At 43.6% G+C, this 21,778-nt stretch overlaps 1 protein-coding gene across 3 annotated transcripts in view; it reads left to right on the forward strand.

The window, feature by feature from the left end:
- Positions 1 to 21,778, forward strand: part of LOC133425111 (intermembrane lipid transfer protein VPS13B-like) — a 362,452-nt gene that overhangs the window by 248,292 nt on the left and 92,382 nt on the right. For all 3 annotated transcript variants that reach the window (XM_061715807.1, XM_061715794.1, XM_061715800.1), the window contains 3 exons: positions 10,836 to 11,177; positions 12,136 to 12,547; positions 14,683 to 14,820. In XM_061715807.1, the coding sequence (XP_061571791.1) occupies positions 10,836 to 11,177; positions 12,136 to 12,547; positions 14,683 to 14,820 (892 nt within the window). The remainder of the gene's footprint in view (positions 1 to 10,835; positions 11,178 to 12,135; positions 12,548 to 14,682; positions 14,821 to 21,778) is intronic.

Genomic DNA, 21,778 nt, shown 5'->3' on the forward strand with positions numbered 1-21,778 from the left:
TGTTTTGTTGCTGCATCAGCTGGATTAAGGAAAGTGAAATCCCCCACATATCCAGAATGATGTAATACATTTACCAGCCATCACTTATTGAGACATTAACGTTACAAGCTCGGGACTTTTTACTTTAAATTTGCCATATTTACTTTAAATGAATTACATGTTGTTTCCAACTCATTTGCTTTTATAGTACTGTCATTACAGCGTGTTATTACAGTGCACGAGCACCATTAACGCTGAGGTTAGTTAGCGTGTCCTCACCTCTGTACAGCTGCAGAGCTGCGGAGGTTACTCTGAATAAATGTGGTCTGGCTTTGACTCTTTGGGCCCTCTCTGTAAATCTATTTGTACTTCCATATATCTTGGTGTCACAAGTCCTCGTGGTTGAGAGCTGTGTTCGGGTCTGGAAGGTGATTTTACAAGCTGCAGAGCCATCTAGTGGTGCATTTCACCACAGTGAGGCTTGATCCTTCAGATCCTGCTGCTGTGGAGTCTTTCGTCCCTCTGCTAAACTGAGACGCAGCCCCGTCAAATAATACCAACAGCATGTCCCCTAACAGTGAGTTTAACATGGTAGATGTAAAAGTTTATCATACAGTATATATAAATTAATTGGATAGCCTAGAAATAGTCATCATGAAGCTCAGATGTGAATTTATTGATTATTTCCATCATATCAGAATGGAAACAGAAAATGTCACTTTTTTAGAAAACTTTTTTTTTCTTTTTAACATTTAATCCTGTCTTTTTAAATTATGTTTATACAATTTGACACTTTTGTTTGTCCTCCTTTTACACAACCTGTTCAAAGGATTCAATTAGAAACAGGTCCCGGGACTGGAGCATCTGGTGACAGTCAACTGTTTTTGTTGTTGCACTTCAATAAAAAAGAAAGAAATGGAAACCCTTTCCATCTCCCAGTCAACACTGTCTCCAATTCAAATTCAATTCAAACACAGCTCCTCACTTACTCGCTCCTCTTACCAAATGTCGTCCTCTCTCTTTCCGTCTCTCTCTGTTTTAACATACTGTGTGTCTTGATCAGATCCTCCTCAATCCCATGCCCTGATTTCAAACAGCCCCCCCTGCGCCTCACAGCTGGGTTTTATTGTCAGGGTTAATGAATTTGTTTTGTTGGGGCTTTTAGGTTCCCTGGCAGTGGAGAGGCGAGCCAGGCACGTGGGCAGCATGTTCAAGCCCTTGTGTATGATTTCAATCTCTGCTAGACGCCGAGCTCTGCTCTGAATCCGTCCACTGATCCGCTCACGTCCTAATATTCTCTTTCACTTTGTCACGTTACCCGTCGGAGTCGTCCGTAGTTTGCCGTGTTCAGCAGGAACGGCGTGATTTCCAAGAAGCCCACGAGCAGATGTGCTGCTCTTTAAATCACAGCATTATTAGAATGTTTATCACAGCATTAGCTATGGTCCATCACAGCCTGACTTCATCCCAGCGTTTCTGGTTGATGTTAATGATGATGAAGTGTGGCTGGGTTCGGCTCAGGCAGCTTTCAGCAGCAGGAGGTCCCACAGCCCGGGAGCTATGAATAGATGATAGAGCAGTTTCTGGGACTTATCTCACCGCTATGTCATCAGCAGTGTTGCCCGGCAACAGTGAAATGCATACCCTCACACTCAAGCACACACACACACACAGTCATTCATGCATACAAATGGGCTCCACATTCTGTGCATGGTAACTATCCGCAACCTTTATTTGGGAGCCGTGAGTGATGTCCGCGTGTTTGGTGTGCATTGCACACTCACACGTGCCTCTTATCCTCCTGACGTCTTCTCGTTGCCACTCCCACTTTTCTCAAAAATAATTTTTTGCTCCACTCATCATTGTGGTTTTCCAGTTTTTATTTTTTCGTTTTTTCAACTACGTCACTTTCTATCTGTCATGCAGTTGTCACACTAATAGACACCTATTTTTTTTTTCTTCTAAACTAGTCATGAGCAGAGATATGCAGCTTTTTAAGCCCATCCCTCATCCACATGTTCATGTGTCTGTCTTTCTCTCACTCTGACACACACAAGCAGCCGGGTCAACCATGTGCTTGTACCACAGTGTGAGAGGAAAATACCCTCTGGTGAAGGGGAAGTCCCACTCTACCTCATCCTGGGATGATTACACGCATGGGAAACAGGGCTTTAGACTTCCTCCAGCACTTATGGGCGCGCGCACACACACACACACACACACACACACACACACACACACACACACACACACACACACACACACACTGTTACCAGTGCACATACAAAGGGAGTGATGCAGTACACAGGTTCGGAAGAAGGTATCAGGCCTCACAGGAACCACAGAATTACTGTCCTTAGTAAATACACATGGATAGCATCACCATTACCTGTCTTGTCTCTACTCTTTCTCTCTCCCCTCTTTCCTTTTCTCCACAACCTTTCTCCCTTTTTTGTTGACATTGTAAATCTACAGATAGCTCCAGAAGTGTTTGGACAAAGTAAAAGTAAATTTGTAAAAGCTCTCCCTGGAATTTTTTTCAAAGCGTCTTCACTTTTACGTCAAGTAGTTTTTCACGGTGTTGCAGCTCAGTCTGCAGCGTGGGAATAAACCTCAGATGTCCACCTTTCCAAATCATTTTTGTCTCTTAGAGACAAAACATCATTAAAATAACGCACATAAAACTGAGATGAAGCCTTCCCTCACCTCTGGCTTCACTCCACATGCTCCTAAATGTTGCACCGTTGAAGCCTGAAAGCTTAGTGACCTTTTCCGTCCTTTTGCATATCAATTTAACTCTTGTTCGTGTAGGAGTTTTTGCTGAATGTCAAAAACACGTAGGACAGTTTATCTAAGCCACGGTGTTGTTGACAAGCTTGGCTCGGGAAGCGACTTTGGGCCTTCTCCTTCGTCTGTGTGTGTTTAAAGTAAACCATTTCCAAGACCACTCCTCCCTGTGATGAGTGTTTCATATTGTCTTGTAGCTGTTGAACTTTGAGAACTGAGTCTTTTTTTTCTCTGGAGTCTCTTGAATCCTGTGCGTGCCTCGACACCAAACAGAAATAAGGAGACATCGGATGAGGAAGAACATCCCAAGCAATGAAAAGGGAGCAGATCAGACAGTTTGGTTACAGAATTAGAGAAATTGAAGCTAATTGAGTAAAGTGGAGAGAGAGAGAGCCGGGTCTGGTGTTTGCTTTGACTTCTGGCCCTTTTCAGCGTGTTTGTCTAAAACTGTGGGCACTGATCTTCCTGAGAGGTCACCCCCTAACCAGTCAACCTGCTATTAACCCTCTCTCAGGGCCATATTCCTTTCACCTTGACATCTTCTCATCCTGCTTGGCACTATTTTCATTCACCATGTTACTGCTGAGAGGAATAATAAATAGAAGTCCACATGGAGTCATCTCCTTTTCAGTTTTGACTGCCTTACATCTGAGAAGCAAGCGCCTTTGTCTCGACTTATCTTAAACACACATATTTTCATAGCCAATGTTCATCTCACTGCCCTCCTTTTATTATGAAACCATATCTTTTTTCTCTGTCTCACTGACCCTTTTGTGTGAATCAGCTGCTAATTGACAGCCAGCCATAACAACCCACCTTCCCTGTTCAGCCCTGTATCCCAACAACCCTCTTTTCAAAATATAACCGTGGCATATTCTCAAATTGACCCCTCGGAAACTCAATCTATTTGAGATCAGTAGCAGCTGAATTTGCTGCCTCCGCAATCGGTTTTGGCAAAATTGGCGTGAAAAAGCCAGATAAAATCAAGAAGGCTCGAGCTGCGAGCAGAGAAACAATCAGGGCTTTTGAGAGGAGGCAGGGGGCCCTCGCTGCGAACCCGCGGATCAAGTGACGACTCAGGTGAGCCAGTAGTGCCCTCGCTCTCTCCCCGCAGCGGAAACAGGGTCACGCACCCAGGGGACTAGTAAAAACAGGGCACACCAGGCCAACTAGTAGAGGCACATGGAAGCACACTTAGTGGGTTTTGTTCAGTGGAAAAGCCCTGAATATTTGAGGAATGTCCAAAGAGGTATAAAGACCAAACTTCTACACCTGCATAAGCAAACTTCCACCAAAAATAACAGGTGATGCAGAGTATCGGGTCACTTGAACAGCGTAATACCTTGAACACCGTTGTTCCTTCTCTTCTGCGTCCATGTTCTTTCCTTCTTCTTTCCTGGCTGGAGCTCTGCTGTGCTCGTCACCAGCTTCTCTCTTTAAACTGTTGTTCACCAACAAGCTCAATGTACATATCATTGTTATCATGCATGATAGCATGTCTCCTTTTTCACGTCATTTTGTCTGAAATGTTTGTTTCTTAATGCACAGGCGGCTTCTGAAGAACCAAACATGTTTTTATGAATATCTAAGCTGCTATTTCTCAATGTAAGTGTGACATGAAAGGTGTGCTGCTCTTCTCGGGTTATTTTCTTCTTCCTTGACACTTTTCTAACCTATTCACGCATGTCCCCCTTATCAAGCCTCTCGTTTCTAACCCAGTTGATGGAACATGGTTCTTGCCTCATTCTCCTCTGAGAACATCCAGCACATCAGAGCCTTTGTCTCATCCAGCCCTGGGAGCACATCCAGGGAGAAATTAAAGGAGGATTACTTCAACCCTGTTCTTCTAATTTCAGTTCTGTAAATAGAGAGCGTGCCAGGATCGTTCTAGTCTTCACGCCAGTCTTTAAGTTTTCTATACAATGTTTTCGTGTGCACTGTTTGTCCGTGTGTGCGTTAGTTTTCATCCTGAATGTATGTTTGCGGTGTGCTTTTCCCAGCAGCCGTGTGCTGCGGCCCCCCCGAGGTGTGGGCTGACGGCTGCAGCATCGTTCCCAGGTCTCAGCAGACCACCAGGCGCTCATCTCGCCCCCCTCTCAACTCTACACCTCCAAAGCTGCGCTGCTGTTCCAAACAGCCTCCCCTCACCTCACGCTGACATTATTTCCCCTGCCGTTGCTGTTCTTTCACAAAATTAAACTGAACGTAACTACAGCAGATATTACCGACGCGTCTGCCAGGCACTGCAGTTCAGACCGATGTTTCAGAACACTCCAACACTACTGAAAGCTTCTTCAGGACATCTGTTTTTGTGAACCGCCAAGTCCATCCTGAGGACGATAGAGTTTGAGAGCCTCTCACTGTTTGTTGAAAACCTGATGCCAGAGGTATCTTTAGGCCCAAAGCTTTGAATAATGATTTTATGTCAGGTTGCTGCTATGAACTTGGCATTTAAGATGTGACCCGTGGTGTATCGCTAGACTCCCAGACGCACTGATGATCAATGTTCAAAGTCAACACAAACACAATGAGTTTTTTGTTGTGGAGGGATCCCAGAAGTTAGGACACGCCCTCTCGAGCTCCTTTCTTTGACTTGTCTCCTTATAACAGCTTTCTAAACATCTGGCCTTCATCTCCATATAAGTTTTTGTTTTTTTTCATCGACTCTACAAAAGCTGTTCTGTATTATATTTATCAGTAATTAATTCTGCCAAAATCTCAATCTAACTTTAACGTTTCAGTTTTTACTCTCCCTATTTTATTTATCTTGTATCCTGTTTATTATTAATGATGGGAGCATTTAGTGATAAGTTTTTTTTGGCAGCTTCCGACTCCAGCCGAGGGATTATGTCGGATGAGACGGGAAAGGCTGTGTGTCATTTCTGAGTGCTTACATCATGATGGTCAGACCACTTTCCCCTCATTGTTTGTTTTTGCTAACAATTGTGGTGTTAATCTAGAAATTGTGCTCTGGCATTTGTAAACACTGCTCTGAATAGCATTGGATTGCATCCTGCTTATGCAAACAGCCAGTGTTGTTATAGCAGTGTAGTGTAATTCATGCATGTCCTCACTGTCAGACCAAACCTCAGCATCAGATTAGATTGGTGGATCTAAAGCAGGATTTTGCGTTCGGCGGATCTGTTGAGGATGACTGAAACAATATGTCTCCTGTTGAGCTTTAAGCGAGGTGTCTAACGAGGCTTTTAAATCATTCTCGTTTGCCAGAGTTATGGAGTGGGGCATAGCGGGTTTTGGCGAGGACCACCAAAGGCCTGGAGATGCGCTCTGAAGGCCTTGGCCTTAAACTCAAAGTGTTGAGTGAATGCCACAGCCTGCTGGAAGTCTCTGGATACTGCTCTGTTTGGCTAAGAAATGGCAATCTGCGCTCTGTTTGTGGCAAAATACTTGTAAGCAAACTAATGTTATGCACAAGCAAGGGAGAAAACCAGTTTTGAAACTAAATCAATTATGAAACAGGGGCTTGGCTGCCACATCTCCCGGAGTCACGTCTTTGTTGAGCAGCTAGTCTCCTTCTCCAGATGGACTACATTACCTCACTCTTTCACAAATTTTCTTTTCATTCCTCAGCCTTTATCAGTTTTTGCATCTTTGCTTTTGAGCCATTATTTTTCCAAACCATAAAGCGGATGAAACCGAAGAGCATCATCAGTATTAATCTCTGCTCTTTCCCTTGTTTTTCCAGCTAGGGCTTCGTTAGTTTCTGTCATCTTCCTCTTTTTTTTTCTTTTCAACCAGCTACACTCTCCGGTCCTTCGGTAGGTCTTTCCAGATAAGCTCCAAATTACCTTACGCTTTAGGAATGTTCACATACATAAATTGTTAGTCACTCCAAAGTTTGCTTTCCCTGCTGTGTGTAATGTGGCATCAGGGGGATAAGGCATAATATTCTCACCTTTTTTACAGCATCTCAAATGAACGTTCAACAAAAAAAATAGAAAAAAGGGAGAGAGAGAGCCTTAGGAAGATTGAGCAGATGCTATGAGATGTTTCTTCTTGTGCTCTTTTAGGCAACTCTGTAGGAAAAGCTCAGCCGTCAGCATTGCTTGGTGGGAATACTCCAAGCCCTGAACTTCAGAGTCCTGTGTTTAAAGTACAGTTGACTATCAAACTGAAGCACTCTGCCTTCATTTGCAGGCTCTGGAGTCGTGACCTTTCATTCAATCTTTGATGTGGTTCAGTTGAAGTGCACAGCAAGTTGCCCTTTGTTTCTGAAACAAAGTTCAGCACATTAACTGGCTGCCTTTGATGACCTCCTTTGCTTTGTGGCTGCTGTTGCAGCATACAAAGCGGTGACTTCATATTATAAATGTCTTCCCCCTTCTGTTTTCCACAAGAAAATGAAAGAAAGAGTTACAGTCTTTACAGCACTGGTTAAGTATTGTTATTATTTTTGATTAATATGAGCTATTGCTGCGTTGCGGCTTTCTTCTATTAATACAAAGGCAAAAAAGCCCGCTATCAGCTTTATGGTTCTGGTAAACAAAAGTGGATAAACAGCAGGGGCCTTAGCTGTAATTTTTGATGTCGTCAAGATTCAGACATTCTTCTCCATGCAGGCGTCCCGTAAGCAAGTAGCTCAACTGAATACCGATGTCAAAGAGATTTAGTAACAGCTTCCTATATCTTTGAATGCCAATTCTACTGGAGCTGCAAGGGAACATTGGGAAAACTCTGATAAACATGTGTCATGGAGAAAAATATGAGAAGTAGCTGGGTTCCACTACTTCAGCTACTGTAGCTGCCTGTTTTTCTTATAACGAACGCATAATCTAGTCTGATCAACAAAAGAAAACTATTATTTAAAGGTTTCTCTGAACTGTTCTGAACTTGTGTGTTCATGATAGGTTGGGAAACTCTTTGACTCAACACCGTTTTGCTGGATTGACCCCTCCCAGCCTCCGTAGTTCACAGTGAGATTATGTGGCTATTAAAGTCGCCACTTTCCTAGGAGCAAGTCACCTTTGTTACTTGGACTGTACTTATTTTATTCTTTCCTGTGGACTACCATGAAGTTCCCTGCCATCTTAAAACATCCAGATTTTCATGTTCCCTGATCTCCGAACCCCAATTGCAACCTACTTTTCATTCATCTGGAAACAATCAACCACATGTATGGTATTCAGATGTAAAAGTCATGTTGTCATAATGGACGAGCCGGCCAACATTGTAAATGGGTGGCATTTAGATGATGTGACATTTGCTTCCGAGTATTAGCCTTCTTCGAGTCAAGCTGTTCCAAGTTACACAGACAGAAATGGGGTCAGAGGTCATACAGATGCGCTCTGATATGATTGGCACTTGGGAAACTCATGGTTTCACACGTTGGAGATTATCCTCCATTTTCCAAAATGTTCTGCCTAGAGACTCTGAGGGAATGAGCTCATGATTAGCTTTGGGGGGGTGGGGGATGTATGCGTGTAGTCACACGTTCATGATTATGAACAACTAAGTCCAGAGAAAAATTGCATTGGGATCTGGAAACAGTGTTTCAGAACAGGCATTATATAATACAATAGAAAGTAATGGTTGGAAAAGGGGATTTCATCTGGGACCGGGCCTGCAGCCACAGCCCATGTTTGGATTCTAAATTTATTACCTCCTGTCACTGCTTAAATTGGTGTAAGGTTCATTCATATGGGCTACAAAGCTGCGGTATATGCTTGCTGTATACCTGCTCTGTCTTTCAAACATTAGGAACAATGAGCGGGTACAGCAACTAAGGCCATGCACGCAGGGAAGAAGCTAGTTATACGTGCTTTATAAATCCAGCTCAGATAATTGCTGCAAAGCCAACAGACTGGATGTGTGTTTGTGTATACGTTTGTGACAGCATGCATTACACGTGTTTAGTGGAGCTGCATGAACACTGTGTGCTGTGGCATAGTCGTCCTTGTCTCTTTTACTCCGTGCCCCCAATTGTGTTCCCCATCATCGCTTATTACGCTGGTAAGCATGTCTAAATTTAGAGCAAGAATTTGCTTAGGGGGGCACTCTCTTAGGAGTGGTGGTTAAAAGAAGAAGGGGAATTTGCTGTAATTGTAAATGCATGTGTATAGGCTAAGCTTGGGAAAAGACAGAGAAGCCTAAAGAGTATCTGGCAGTTTCTGTTGGCTCCTGCTCGTTCCCTGCTGCTGTGCTGCTTATTTGTCCCCTCCAATGTGGAGTGCTCCTTGAAGTGGACATTTTGCCTGTGCCAAATACCTTCTCAAATACCTCCTTACCTCAATACATGTTTCACTCACCTAACACAACACACATGGAGACAGGTCCAGGCTCTTTCATGCCTACTCTCCCCTCCCTGTTGCTCGGAAAATCTGACATTTCTACAGAAAAGAAGTGCACACATCCTGTCCTCATTATGGCGGGGAAGGGAGATGGATCTGGCGTGGTCCATTCTATGGAAGCCCCACATATAAGCGGGGTTGAGCAGAGCGGGCAGGAAGGCAGGCATGCTGCTGCGTTTTATATAGCTCTCGTTTTTACCCTTTGATGACACTGTTTTGAATAGGAAATATCTAATAAGTCAAGTATTCTGTCTAATGTGCTGCCAGTAGGTTTAGTATTTGCCTGGAGGTCTTGAAACACTATCTCCACCGCAGCAATAATATACATTTAAAATTCTCATTGAGCGGGTGGGAGGGGGTGTTGTAGAAAAAAAAAAAAGAGGGGGGGGGGGGGCGCAGCAAAGAGTACATGTTGTAATAGTAACCATATGGTTACTATTACACATGTTATCATGCATGATCAAGGAGATGAGGGGGGATCCAAAGGGACACACCTTTGGTCTGTGTCCTGTATTTTGCAATTAATCAAAATCATGTCTTTAAAAAAAAGAAAGAAAAAGAAGCAGTAGCTAATTGAAATACAGTGTATTCATTAACGGGAGTGAGAAACAGTAGGCTTTAAAAATGCTGCCATAGTGTGAAAAAGTGGTGAAGTCATTGATAATAATCCTGCAATGATGTAAGAAATATTCAGTTGATTCTGCTGTGATATAAACATGGACATCTTCACACATGTGACTGTTTTTTCTGGATAAGAAACACAAGTACTTTAATGTGTTCTGGTTTTTAGGCTTTTTTTTCTCTCAATTTCAACAATGTATTTCCATGTACTTGGCAGTTTTTGTCTTCTTCTCTTTTTTCAAGGGATCTGTCCTTTAGCTTGTAAAATCTATTTTAAACATGTCCAGTAATAGGTAATAGTCTTACATATTTGGTGCATTCTTGTCCCAGAAGAACAACAGGAAGCTGCTTTTAGATGCCTTGGAAGAAGAATGAAGATGCTGTTTTCTTTGTAGCTTAAAACACAGAAAACACTCACTTTGATTTATATCAGCTGTCACTGAAAGCTTTTTATTGCCACAGTGGCAGGAACCCTCCCAACGTCCATTAGGTGGAGTTAAACATAAAGTTTCAGCTGTTTTAAACATAATACCACAGTCCCAGCAAAACAATTTAATGTGCTTGAGTAAATGCCTTATTTTTGAAGCCATGTCCAAAATTGTTAGAAGTGTAAAATGATTTTTGGCCACAAGAAAAAAAAATCCCGGGGCATGCATTTAATGTCTCTTGGGCTGGGCTCTGCTCTCCTTCTTTGGTAGATTTGTCCATGGGTTTGATTTGTGTCCCTTTTTGAAAAATGAGTTTCCACACGAGATAAAAATGTACATATTTTCCATTTGTCCATTAGCTTATACCCAGTTTATGTTATAGAGGATTGTGGGAGGTGTGAGCCGGTCCCTGCTGACGCTGGTGAGAGGCGGGATACATCCTGGACAGATCTACAGGCCATCACTGTAACACAGAGGCGGAGATTCCCACGTATTTATTCCTAATATAGGATTACCCTTTAACCTATAATGTATGCCTTCAGACTGGGTGGGAGTCTAAATCTGAGTTTTCATTTTTTTTTATCTAGCTTTGAATGTCAACTATGCTTATAAAGGAAGTGCACTATTCGCTGCCATCCCTGGGACTTCATTTTGAATAAACCGTCTGCATTATTCTTGACATGGCTTCACCGTTGCATGTTTCTGTCCTCAGGTTCGCCGACAGGAGCAGAAAAGAGGTGGTCAGGAACCCGCAGCAGGCACGGACTCTTCGTCCCGTCACAGCGGCACTGGGCATGACAGCGGCTTCGGCAGTGACAGCGCTCGCATCCGCATCGTCCAGATAGAGCAGCAGAGCGGTGCCAGCCATCACTGCATCGCTCGGCCCTCTCGCAAGTCCACCATCACTAAGAACCTCAGTTTCATCCCGTTCGACATCTTTCTGACTGCTAGTAAACTTTCTGTAATGACCTATGCGTGCTGCAGTCCCCCCAAGGCCCTCTCTACACTTCCTGATTTACCTAGTACACCAGAGAGGAAGGAGCCTGGTGACAAGGTAAAGAGAGAGCCAGAGTCCTGAAGCAACTTTGTGTTACAGCCTGTCCTAACTGCATGCGAGCGTCCGACTATCGCGTCGCACTGCGTGGCATCGGACGCTCTCTGCCCACACTGAAAGCGTTATGGGCCCCCACATTATTTTGATTGACAGCTGAAACTCGCTTTTTAAAAGGCTGATTTATGGTTCCGCGTTACACCAACGCAGAGCCTACGCCGTCGATTTTACGCGGAACCATAAATCAGCCTTTATTCACCGCACTACCCACCCGTGCGCTCCTGAAAGAAACTCCTAACTTAACTCCTAAAAGAGTAAAGAGACAAATAAAAGATGGGTGAGTACTTGTAATCTTCCTACGTTTGTACTTTCTAAACAGAAAACAAGCTTGATATTGTGATATTTAAATTTTCGAAGTTGCTCGCAGTTCGAAAGTTTTGAAAGCCGGTTGAAAGCGCTGTAGGTGTCACGGATGAGGAACGGCTGATCCATTTAGTTGAAATGAGAAGTTATCTCCATGATTCCTCCTCATTTCACTACAAAAACCTCAATAAAGTGGCAGAAAGAAATCTTATCCTATTATTATATTATTATTATTATATGTTATCTTATTATTATATCTTATTATCTTATCAGAACCTTCCAGCTCTCTGTCCATCTCCCTCCAGCAGCTGCCACTTTATTGAGGTTCTTGTATTGAAATGACTGCTTCCTACAGCGCTTTCAACCGACTTTCAACGCGAGCGACAGAAAGAAAATAGAAACCGGGCGTCCGACAAAAGTCCAGCTCAAAACAGCACGCCGCACCGCGCTGCGTCGCTCGCAGCCAGTTTGGACAGTCCAATAAAAAATAAAGCAATGGAATTGTTTTTGTCGCTGACGCTCGCTCGCGTCGCATGCAGTTAGGACACAGTGTTATGGAAGTGATCAGAGTTAAATAATCCCCCTTTATCTGATGCAGGTTGGGAAGAGTATCCTCAATCATCCAGACATCACACCCGAGTCTCCTTCAGCCTCAGTCTCTCCAGGTCCCGACCCTCCAGCGGCCCAGGGTTCACTAGCGGGCCTGACTGCTGAAGACATCCTCAACAGCAACACCTCTCAGCCAGCTTCTCCTCTCCTGAAGGGAAGCCTGCTCTCCCTGGAAGGCCTACCCACTCCCACCCGCTCCTCGGCCCGCCAGGCGCTAGGCGTCACCATCGTGAGGCAGCCCGGGAGGAGAGGGGCCGGGGACCAGGTTCTGGAGCCCATCTTGTTCCTCCAGGTTATTCAGCCTTCTTTCCTGCTCAGTTGTCACCATCGTAAGCAGAGGACGGAGCTGTCCATGTTTGATGTGTCCTTGAGAGGAGTAGCTTCAGACTACAAGTGCCTAGGTGAGAACAAACTACCTTAAAAGGATATTTCTTTTTCTTTCCTTTTTTTTGTATGGTTCTACCACATAATAATCACAATTACTTGACATCCCATGTTTCAAGCGACACATTGTTTTCATTATGAGTCACTAGAAAGGCAGTGATGGACTACAGTTATGTCGAGTTTTTGGACGCTGACAGATTTTTTAAATGATTTTTGCCTTCATTTACCACCACAGTGGAAATAAACTGAAATAAAACAGTCAAGATGTGGTCAAAGTATAGACTGTATTATTTTAAGAGGTTTCGCTGAAATATAGGACTTACCATAGGAGCAACAGCCATTCGAAGCAAATTACCTCCATTTTCAGGAGCTCAAAAATATTTGGACAGTTAAATGAAAGGAAGTAATTTGGCCGGGTGCTTTCCCACGTTACTGCTCGACACACGGAGCAGATAAAAGCTCTGGCTGGAGGTCGGCTCAGTGTCAAGCTTTGAGTTGGTGTTAGCTGTTTGACTGGAGCTACCAAGGTCAGGTCCAAGAAGATGTTGGTACAAGTAACCATGCTTACATACCTGCCTTCTGCAACATTTCTGTAAGAGTGGGCCACCAATTTCACTCCATTGGCCTTTACATGCTGGATCGAGGACGAGAGGAAAAGCATCAAAGCGTGTCTTTACATACAGGACACCGGCATCCCTGAACCCAAGTGTGGCTCTGCCTCGTAAGACGGGGTCCTTCACGTCCATTGCATTTTAATAATTAAAAAAGAAAAAAAGCAGCAGAGGAGAAGATGCCGGCAGCTTTCTTGTTATTGTTACGGTTCTTTGAGCAGGAGTGTAAGTGTACACGCGCAATTATTCCGATCGCTGGTCTCCCTGGAGCTCTGTGCAGCTCTGTGCTTATGACTATGTTGTTAACTGTTCATACTTGTCACACACACGACCGATCTCGCCATTTTCACGTCTTTTGGTCCATCTCGGGTGGCGGGAAAAAGAGCTGATCCGATTTTACGCCTTTTCCAGAAAGTGCTTTTTACATACAGGCAGCGTGACCAGCAAAAGAGGCAAACGTCCCGCAAAGAAATGCCGGTATGTAAGCACCTCAGGAGAGGCCGTCATCAGACTACATAAAAACAACACATGGGATCACGTAACATTGGATTTAGGCGTGGCCAAATCAGAAGTTTGATACGGTCTTGAAAAGAAAGACATCACCAGGGAGCTCACATACATCAAATCCAAAAAAGCCCCCATCGTTCTGGAGTCAGATTTTTTTGGGACAGATGAAACCAGGATAAACTTGCATCAGAAAAATGGAAGAGAGAACTATGGAGAAGTAAAGGAACAGTTCATAGTCCAAATGGATGCAGGGTTGTGGTACGGGCACGTGTGACTGCCAAGGGACTGGGCTCTCTGGTGTTTATTGAAAAGGGCAAGTGCTGACTGAAGTAGCAAGAAGGACTCCGAGGTGGAGAGGGCCATGCTCTGATCCCCGTTAGCCAGATGTTCTAAAACTAAAAGAACGGCTCTTCAGCTCCAGACGGATAATGAGTCTGAACATACTGAGAAAGTCTGAAGCAACTTAAGACTTTCGGAGAGTTAAAAAAATGAAATATTTTCCAATGGCCAAGTTGCCTGATGCCAACCCAAGAGGGTACGTGTGTTGGTTGGTGAAAACAAAAGTGAAAGCAGAAAGGCCCGACTAAGCAGCTCCGGGGAGGAAACTCCATGAGCTTCAGACTTCAGGCGGTCACCAGCTGCTTACAAGTGTTAAACAAATACAGTTATATTTACAGGTCTGTCACTTTTTTGCAAACACGTTGAAAACTGAGGTGCTTTGTCATATTTCTGTGAAACCTCTTAGATCAGCTGGTTTTAACACTTGGGTCTCCCAGTAGGAAGTGGAGATTATGTCTCTTGTGCAAAACCGTCTCAAAAAAGGATTTATTTTCTTTTGCTAGGTAACTTTTAATTTTTTCTTCCAAACCTGCTGTCCTCAGTTTGTCACCTCTGCCCCGTTGTTCACTGACTTGTCCTGTGTGATGTTCACCATTCGCAACTCTTTTTCTCACCCATGTTCCTCCCAGTCTGCCGTTTTGAATTCTCAGCGCCCATTTTCTCCTCCTTTTTTTTGCCCATCTGTTTTCATCCAGACCCTGGAAAGACTCTGCCAGAATCCCTCGACTACAACGTGCCCTGGCTACAGACGGTAGCGGGAGAGGTGGACAGTAAAAGCAGTATCCCTCCTCCTCTGCTTTCTCTCCAGATAAAAGATTTCCTCAACGGACCAGGTGGGAATAATGCAGTCAGACCCTTCTGTACACTAAAACCAATATACTGCATCAGCGCCACAGCTAGTCACACAGAAAGGAGAAATGTTACAAAAAAACATGAGCTTTTAGGGAATATACTTGGACTACTGACAAAACGCAAACCACAAATAGGAGACATAAGTAACTTCAACTTGATAGGAGTCTGATAGAGTATCCATGAAACACATTAGAACAATCCATTTTAGGTTCCCCATAGGGGTGGGACAATACGGGTAACTCACGATTCAATACTGTGGCCATATGTGGCCCACGATAACGATAATATCACCATACACGATATCTACGATATATATTGTTATAAATTTCATCAACGATATATCACGATATATGTGACTGAAAAAGAAAAATTACCCATGAAAAGAAAAGGTCTGTAGTTATGCATTTATTCAATGACAAAACTTCATACAATGTACAAAGTGCATTTGTATAGTGCCTCACTGCCTCCTAGGCTTGTAAATGTAAACTGTACAGCTGGACAAATTAAAGTGCATGAACATTAATAACATGTTTTATAAACCAGGACAGTGCACTGCTTTGTTTCTAATACTGAAAAGTCAGTAAGCAACTTAATTTTGTATAGTATCTCACTGACTCCTAGTCTTGTAAATGTAAACTCTGTACAGCTGGACTAATTGAAGTGCATGAACAATTGTGCGTAAATCCATTATGTGAGTTGTAATAAAATATTGATATTTGCCGTCAGTTTATCGCTTATTTATTGCGACAGAGAGCGCAACAATATATTGCAATATCGATTTTTTTCCCCACACGTTACAGAACCCATAGGATCCTGTGAGAGGTCAAGTGTTGTGTTGTGGGGGCTCATATCAGGCTGTGTAATGACAGTGTGGATGTTGGCCACAGGAAGCTGCTGACCCCCCCCCACCCACCCACTTCAGACCACAGGCTACTAGCTCCTGTGTGTATATACAGTTTATGGGTGTAGTTTCGGGTGCCTGTAAATTTGCCTCTCCAAACATTTGGTTCGCTATTTTTAGACTAATATGATATCCATATGAGCAGATTTAAGCTAAGGTTGTTGACCTAAGGGTGTGTTTGACATCCTCCCCAAATACAACTGTAATGAATGAAAAGTGTGAGTGGGCTTCTGAGTCTCAGCATTCACAAGGTTTTTATCCCTGGGAGAGCTTCACGGAGAGAGTGTGTGGGTGCAGGTCATCCTTCTCCTCCCTGAACCCAGGCCAGATGTGGGGAGTTTATACACGCAGACACATAACTGCATACTTTGTCATATAGACTTCCCTTGAATGGACACAATCATGACCTCGTATTGTGCACGTTTACAAGGAGCCTCCAGGATGGGCTGCAGTGTTACTGATGATGGTTTAGAAACGCATGTTTGGCATGGCCTTCCTGTCCCACATGCATCACCCCCTGCTGTCGGCCGCAACTTCCCCGTCCTCACAAACACAACACAACAATCACAACATACGGCCGCACACTGCAAATGTCTTTCTGCCACATGAAGCCCACTCTAACAAGAACCACCTTTTCATGAGCACAACTTACATCAGAATTACAGCAGTTCTGAGCCCGTGAGGTAAAATATGATTTACTTCGTTGTAAACGTGAAAGCTGGGCTGAAGCAGTGAGGAGAAAGCGCACGAGAACTCCACCAAGTAGGAAGGAGTGAAAGGAGAAACAGTATATAACAATGAATCATCTCCCTCTGATTTATCAAACACAGCATCATGTTCAGTGTTGATCTTTTTAACTTGAATTTCTAGTATAGAGGGTCTGCATTGACGTCACATTCCCACTGGACCAGCCCCCTTACTCGCACTGAGTGGCAAAAACGGCTGCAACTAGTGGAGAAGACGGGATAACAGCCGAAAATTAAATTAAATAAATTAAAGGCAGTTGGACTTGACAGTGACCCGTACAGTTACCCCAAGAACCAGTGGTCCATGGACATTAATATTTGATACAGTTACCAAGAACCAGTGGTCCATGGACATTAATATTTGGTACAGTTACCAAGACCCAGTGGTCCATGGACATTAATATTTGGTACAGTTACCAAGAACCAGTGGTCCATGGACATTAATATTTGGCCACGAATCCAGTTTCCTGATATTTATATGAACTTAATTTCTACGCCGGGGAAATACAGGAAGCAAAGCTTGAAGGCTTACAAAAGTCTTGACGCTTGGTCCGACTTCAAGGCAGGATTTGTTGGTGAAATTAAAGTGATGAGGACACCGAGCTTTATGATTTGACCGTTTAACGTTAGCTACCCAAAAATCCAACATTACCTGATACAAAATGGGAACCACAAATCCACGTTTCGGTGCCTGGAATCCAGTTATTTCCGCGAATTGCAGCGATCCATTTGTCTCTCTTAAGCTTATTTTTCGGCAGTCTGTAAAAGGATAACTCCCATTTCTTGCTAAATCTATGAGTACATGCGATCTCACAACAGCTCTTTCCCATTAGATGTTTTCTAGTTGCTCAAACTGAAAGTTTACGCTGCCACTCAGTCTTTCTGACACTCAGTCTTTCTGACACTCAGTCTTTCTGACACTCAGTGGGCGAAAACCGCTGTGAAGTCGCATCTGTGATGTCATGCGCATTCCTTCTATAGGAATATAGGACGTTTGTGTATTAACAGGGTTTCTGTCATGTCTCTAAACACACACCAGACTGGGGTCAAGTCTGATTCCTGAGTGCAGATATTGATATTATTACTGTGAGGTGTTCGCCTTCAACTCAGTAGGATCATTTCAGTAATAATCAGTCAGTCTGTTCATTTTCTACACACACACACACACGCACAGGTTGCCCACTCACTCCAACGACACTGTCCTTTCCTTCTTTCACTACCATGATTTAATCCACTGCTTCAGTAGTTTTATCCGTCTGCTGTAAAGTGTCCTCAGGTTTCTTGAAAGGTGCTTATAAATAAAACATGTTATTATTACTTGCGAACAACACCACCCAGAGTGACTCAGACAGGATCCAGGCTCGGCGTGGGGTTGCCCCGGGTCAGGTTCTGCTGGAAATGTCTAGAATTGACCGCATATGCTACTGGTTCTCCTTCATCCCCCTCAACCACACACACACACACACACACACGCACACACACACATTCACATGGTTATTCTCAACTGTTTGTTGTTTGGTTAGATGACTCTATGGAGGAGATAATTACACTCCTCGGGGACAAGCGAACAAAGGAAGAGCTAGACGGAGCTTTGGCATCAATTTACTGTTGGTGATTTCTCTGTAATACACTTTTTAGACATAACAGACTTGAACAGGAATCGTTTTACGTAAACGGAAGGAGCAGGCGTTGCTGGTTAGAGGCTTCAGGAAATGTTTAGTTGGACTGACCAAATATGAATATGTATACAAGAGTGGAAGGTAGAGAAAGGAGTCGACTGCACAGCATTTGATTCAGCTGTCCCCTATCTTTATAAGTGTGTGTGTGTGTGTGTGTGTGTGTGTGTGTGTGTGTGTGTGTGTGTGTGTGTGTGTGTGTGTGTGTGTGTGTGTGTGTGTGTGCATGTTGCGATGTGTATTTATCATGTTTGGCAGCTCTACTCTGATTCGACAGTGCTTCACATTTGATTTATTTCAACCAGGCGCAAACAGAGAGCAGACCGCCGCGAGGCCGTGTCTTACTCTGTGTTTACAGCAATATGCTCGCAATTTCAGCGGCATTTCTTCAGCGAGTCCAATCAAAGCTGCCTTCCCAAGGATGCTGAGTGGGAAACACTTGTAACATGTGTACTGTAAACGGGATGGTGTTTCAGTTCTGACCCTCGCTCAGCAGCAGCTCACCACATACACACTCTCTCGAAAAACAGTGCGAATACAAACGTGTGCAGGAAGCCAGACCTTTCAGAACGAGGGGAGTTCAAGGCCGGACCAGCAAACGTTCACATGAAAATAGCTTTACAGGAGAAAAGGTTTTCTTTTCTTTTTCCTCCAGCATGAGCAGGGGTTAAGTGACTGATCAGCCAACACACATATTTTTCCCCTTCTTCCTTTCGTCATGTTTCCTGCTCAGCTCTTGCTTTTGAGCAGGTCACTGAGTGAGTCCAGAGATGTAACTGCTACCACTTGGAGACAAAAGATCAGCCTTCTCTCTGCAGAGAAGCAGCAGGTGATAGATTAGCTAGAACAAATTGGAACCATTACTCTCCCGTGTCCCTGGTTCCCATCAAGCAGTGAGTTCGTAGAAATGTTGTCAGTTACTGTATACAAGCATGTGCCCCTCCGAACCATCCAGAACCTCCCTAATTCAAGTCAGATGGCATCTGAGGTACGTGTCATTGGCCTTATGTGATATGAGGCTTTTTTTTGGGGTAACCGTGGGATTCAACAGATACCCCTCTAAATATTATTGGCCCTCCCGAACACCGACATGCACACATGCCCTTCACATGTGGGCCCTATGTAATTGGACACATTGCCACCTGTGTCTGACACAGGCCCTCTGCTGTCAAGTGTCAAGCGTGAAAGTCAGCTAGAAAAATCAAAGGTGGGGTGGAAATGAAAACAGTGTTTGTGGCGGGCACACGCACACACACGCACACATACACACACACATGCACACACACACACATGCACGCATGCACACACATGCACGCATGCACACACCCAACACTAAGTTCAGAATGGGGACGGCGTCATGCATGACCTTGCCAAAAAAGAAACGGTAACCTGGGTAATAAGCATATTTGATCTCCCTCACTACTTTGCAGAGGTGTGTGTGTGTGTGTGTGTGTGTGTGTGTGTGTGTGTGTGTGTGTGTGTGTGTGTGTGTGTGTGTGTGTGTGTGTGTGTGTGTGTGTGCGTGTGCGTCTGCCTCTGTCAGTCCCTGATCTTCCACTTTCTCCAGCGCTAATAGAGGCTGACACCTGAGAAGGGCCAGTCTATGATTCCCCACAGACTGTTCACATTAAGACCTGTTCTTTAAAGATACGTGAACAGCAACATTCCCCCCTCCGCCCATACGCTTCATGCTCTTTCTTCTGCTGAAAGTCTCCAACTTAAAACAGTTAATCATTTTATGGCTGAAGTCAAAGTGTTCCCAATGAAAACACTGTTTGGTGATGAAAGTACCACCACGTGTCTTTGAATAATTTTCGTTCCCTATTCAAAACATCTCCGCTGCTCCCATTCAACCACAACAGGAACGCTCAAAAACCATGACATTGTTATTCCTCTTCCTCCTGACGCTGTACAAAAATCCCGGTGCAAAGTTGCACGTTAATCCATCATTTTCACATTCGTGGCTCTATCTGTAAAACTTAAGCACGTTGCTCCTCTGTTATGAGGTTTTACTTTGCTCTTTGTGTCATTGCCTTCACAGAGAAATCACATAATGCACATTCCTATTGTGTGTAGAAACGCTGTGATGTTATACAGATGTGTTTGAATATGTCACAAAACACCGAAACACCATTTTATTCAAACCGTGTCGCAGATTCATCCCTTGATCATCATTCACAGCAGCAGAGATGATGAATAAGGTTTGGGCTGATGTCAGGATGCTGTAGTCAACTTGGAGAACAGTTTATCCAAGCTTCATTTTAAAATGCCCAATCGACAGTCTAGCAAAAAATAAGTACCGTATTTTCTGGACTATAAGCCGCTACTTTTTTCATAGGTTTTGAACCATGCAGCTTATACAAAGGCGCGGCTATTCTGTGGATTTTTCTTCCACCGCTCGGGGCGCTCTAACCGGAATTAGAATCAAAACTAAGACAAAATAAATGCAAAGAAGAATACGCTACTTCTTCTTTAGCAGATAGAAGTAGGTGGAAGCAGATTTCAAACAGATATATAGATAAATAAATACTGGTTATTTTCTCTTGGTTCTGTCCCGTTTTAATCAGCAAACTTGCTGCCGTGTTAAAAGACACTGTTAGGAAAGATCTATTTAGGTACAAACATGTACATCATTTACAAAATTACAAAATTCTTCTGTACTTGTAGTAAATATCTAATCTAACAACATAAATATCTGCGGCTTGCATATCTTTTTTTTTAACTAGAGCAGATGCAGCCTGCATATCTTTTTTTTTAATTATTTTTTTAAAAATAGAGCGGATGCGGCTTATAGTCCAGAAAATAGTGGTTGTTTAGGTGATGGTCAGTCCCTGAAGGTGTTGACCCTCCTAGCGCACTGGCAGCGTCTTTGTGGCCCTGACTGCACTGTGAGGGTTAAATACGGAGATGATCACTTCATCTGAATAACACTACACTGCATCTAACGTCATCTTATGACCGGGTGTATGTTTCTTCAGAAACAAACTAGACATAGCTCCATAGTCGGGTAAATGTACAAATCTCAGCCTTCTAGTTTGAAATCAAGTGGAGGTTTGAACTTGTTTTAGTGTGATATATTAGTTCAGGGTTGCATATAAAATATGTAGCTCTCAACCAGGAAAGGGCCTTTTTGTTTCTCATGATAAATGTTCCTTCTTAAAAAGAAAAAAAGAAAAAGTTAAATACAGAATAGGTTCTGAAAAAAAGGTATTTTTAACAAGCGGGATCCGTAGCACCGTTCACTACAGCCAGGTGAATTTCAGATGGGTTAAACAGGTAATAAATCACTTACCATCACTCCGGAGTTGGCTGGCTCGCAGGGTCGGATGGGATTTTCAAGGTGGGGGCAGAAGGGAACTTGGGGAGGGAGGACAGACCATAATCAAGACCAGGCGTCCATGTGTGGAGAGTCAGGCAAGGCTCAGGCCCCGGCACCGGCCCTGACTGGGCGATCAGAGACATCTTTATGTGATTACAGCTGGGAGGGGTTGATTAGGTTGCAGTTTGAGGAAAAGTAAAAGATAAAAAGAGTTGAGAAGGAAAACAGAAGACCAGAAAATGATATATTAATCTAAAATACAGAAAGGGCCGAGGAAGAAAAAAAATTGCAGTGAAT

This window comes from Cololabis saira, chromosome 3, assembly GCF_033807715.1.
Source record: "Cololabis saira isolate AMF1-May2022 chromosome 3, fColSai1.1, whole genome shotgun sequence".
Lineage (NCBI taxonomy): Eukaryota > Metazoa > Chordata > Actinopteri > Beloniformes > Belonidae > Cololabis > Cololabis saira.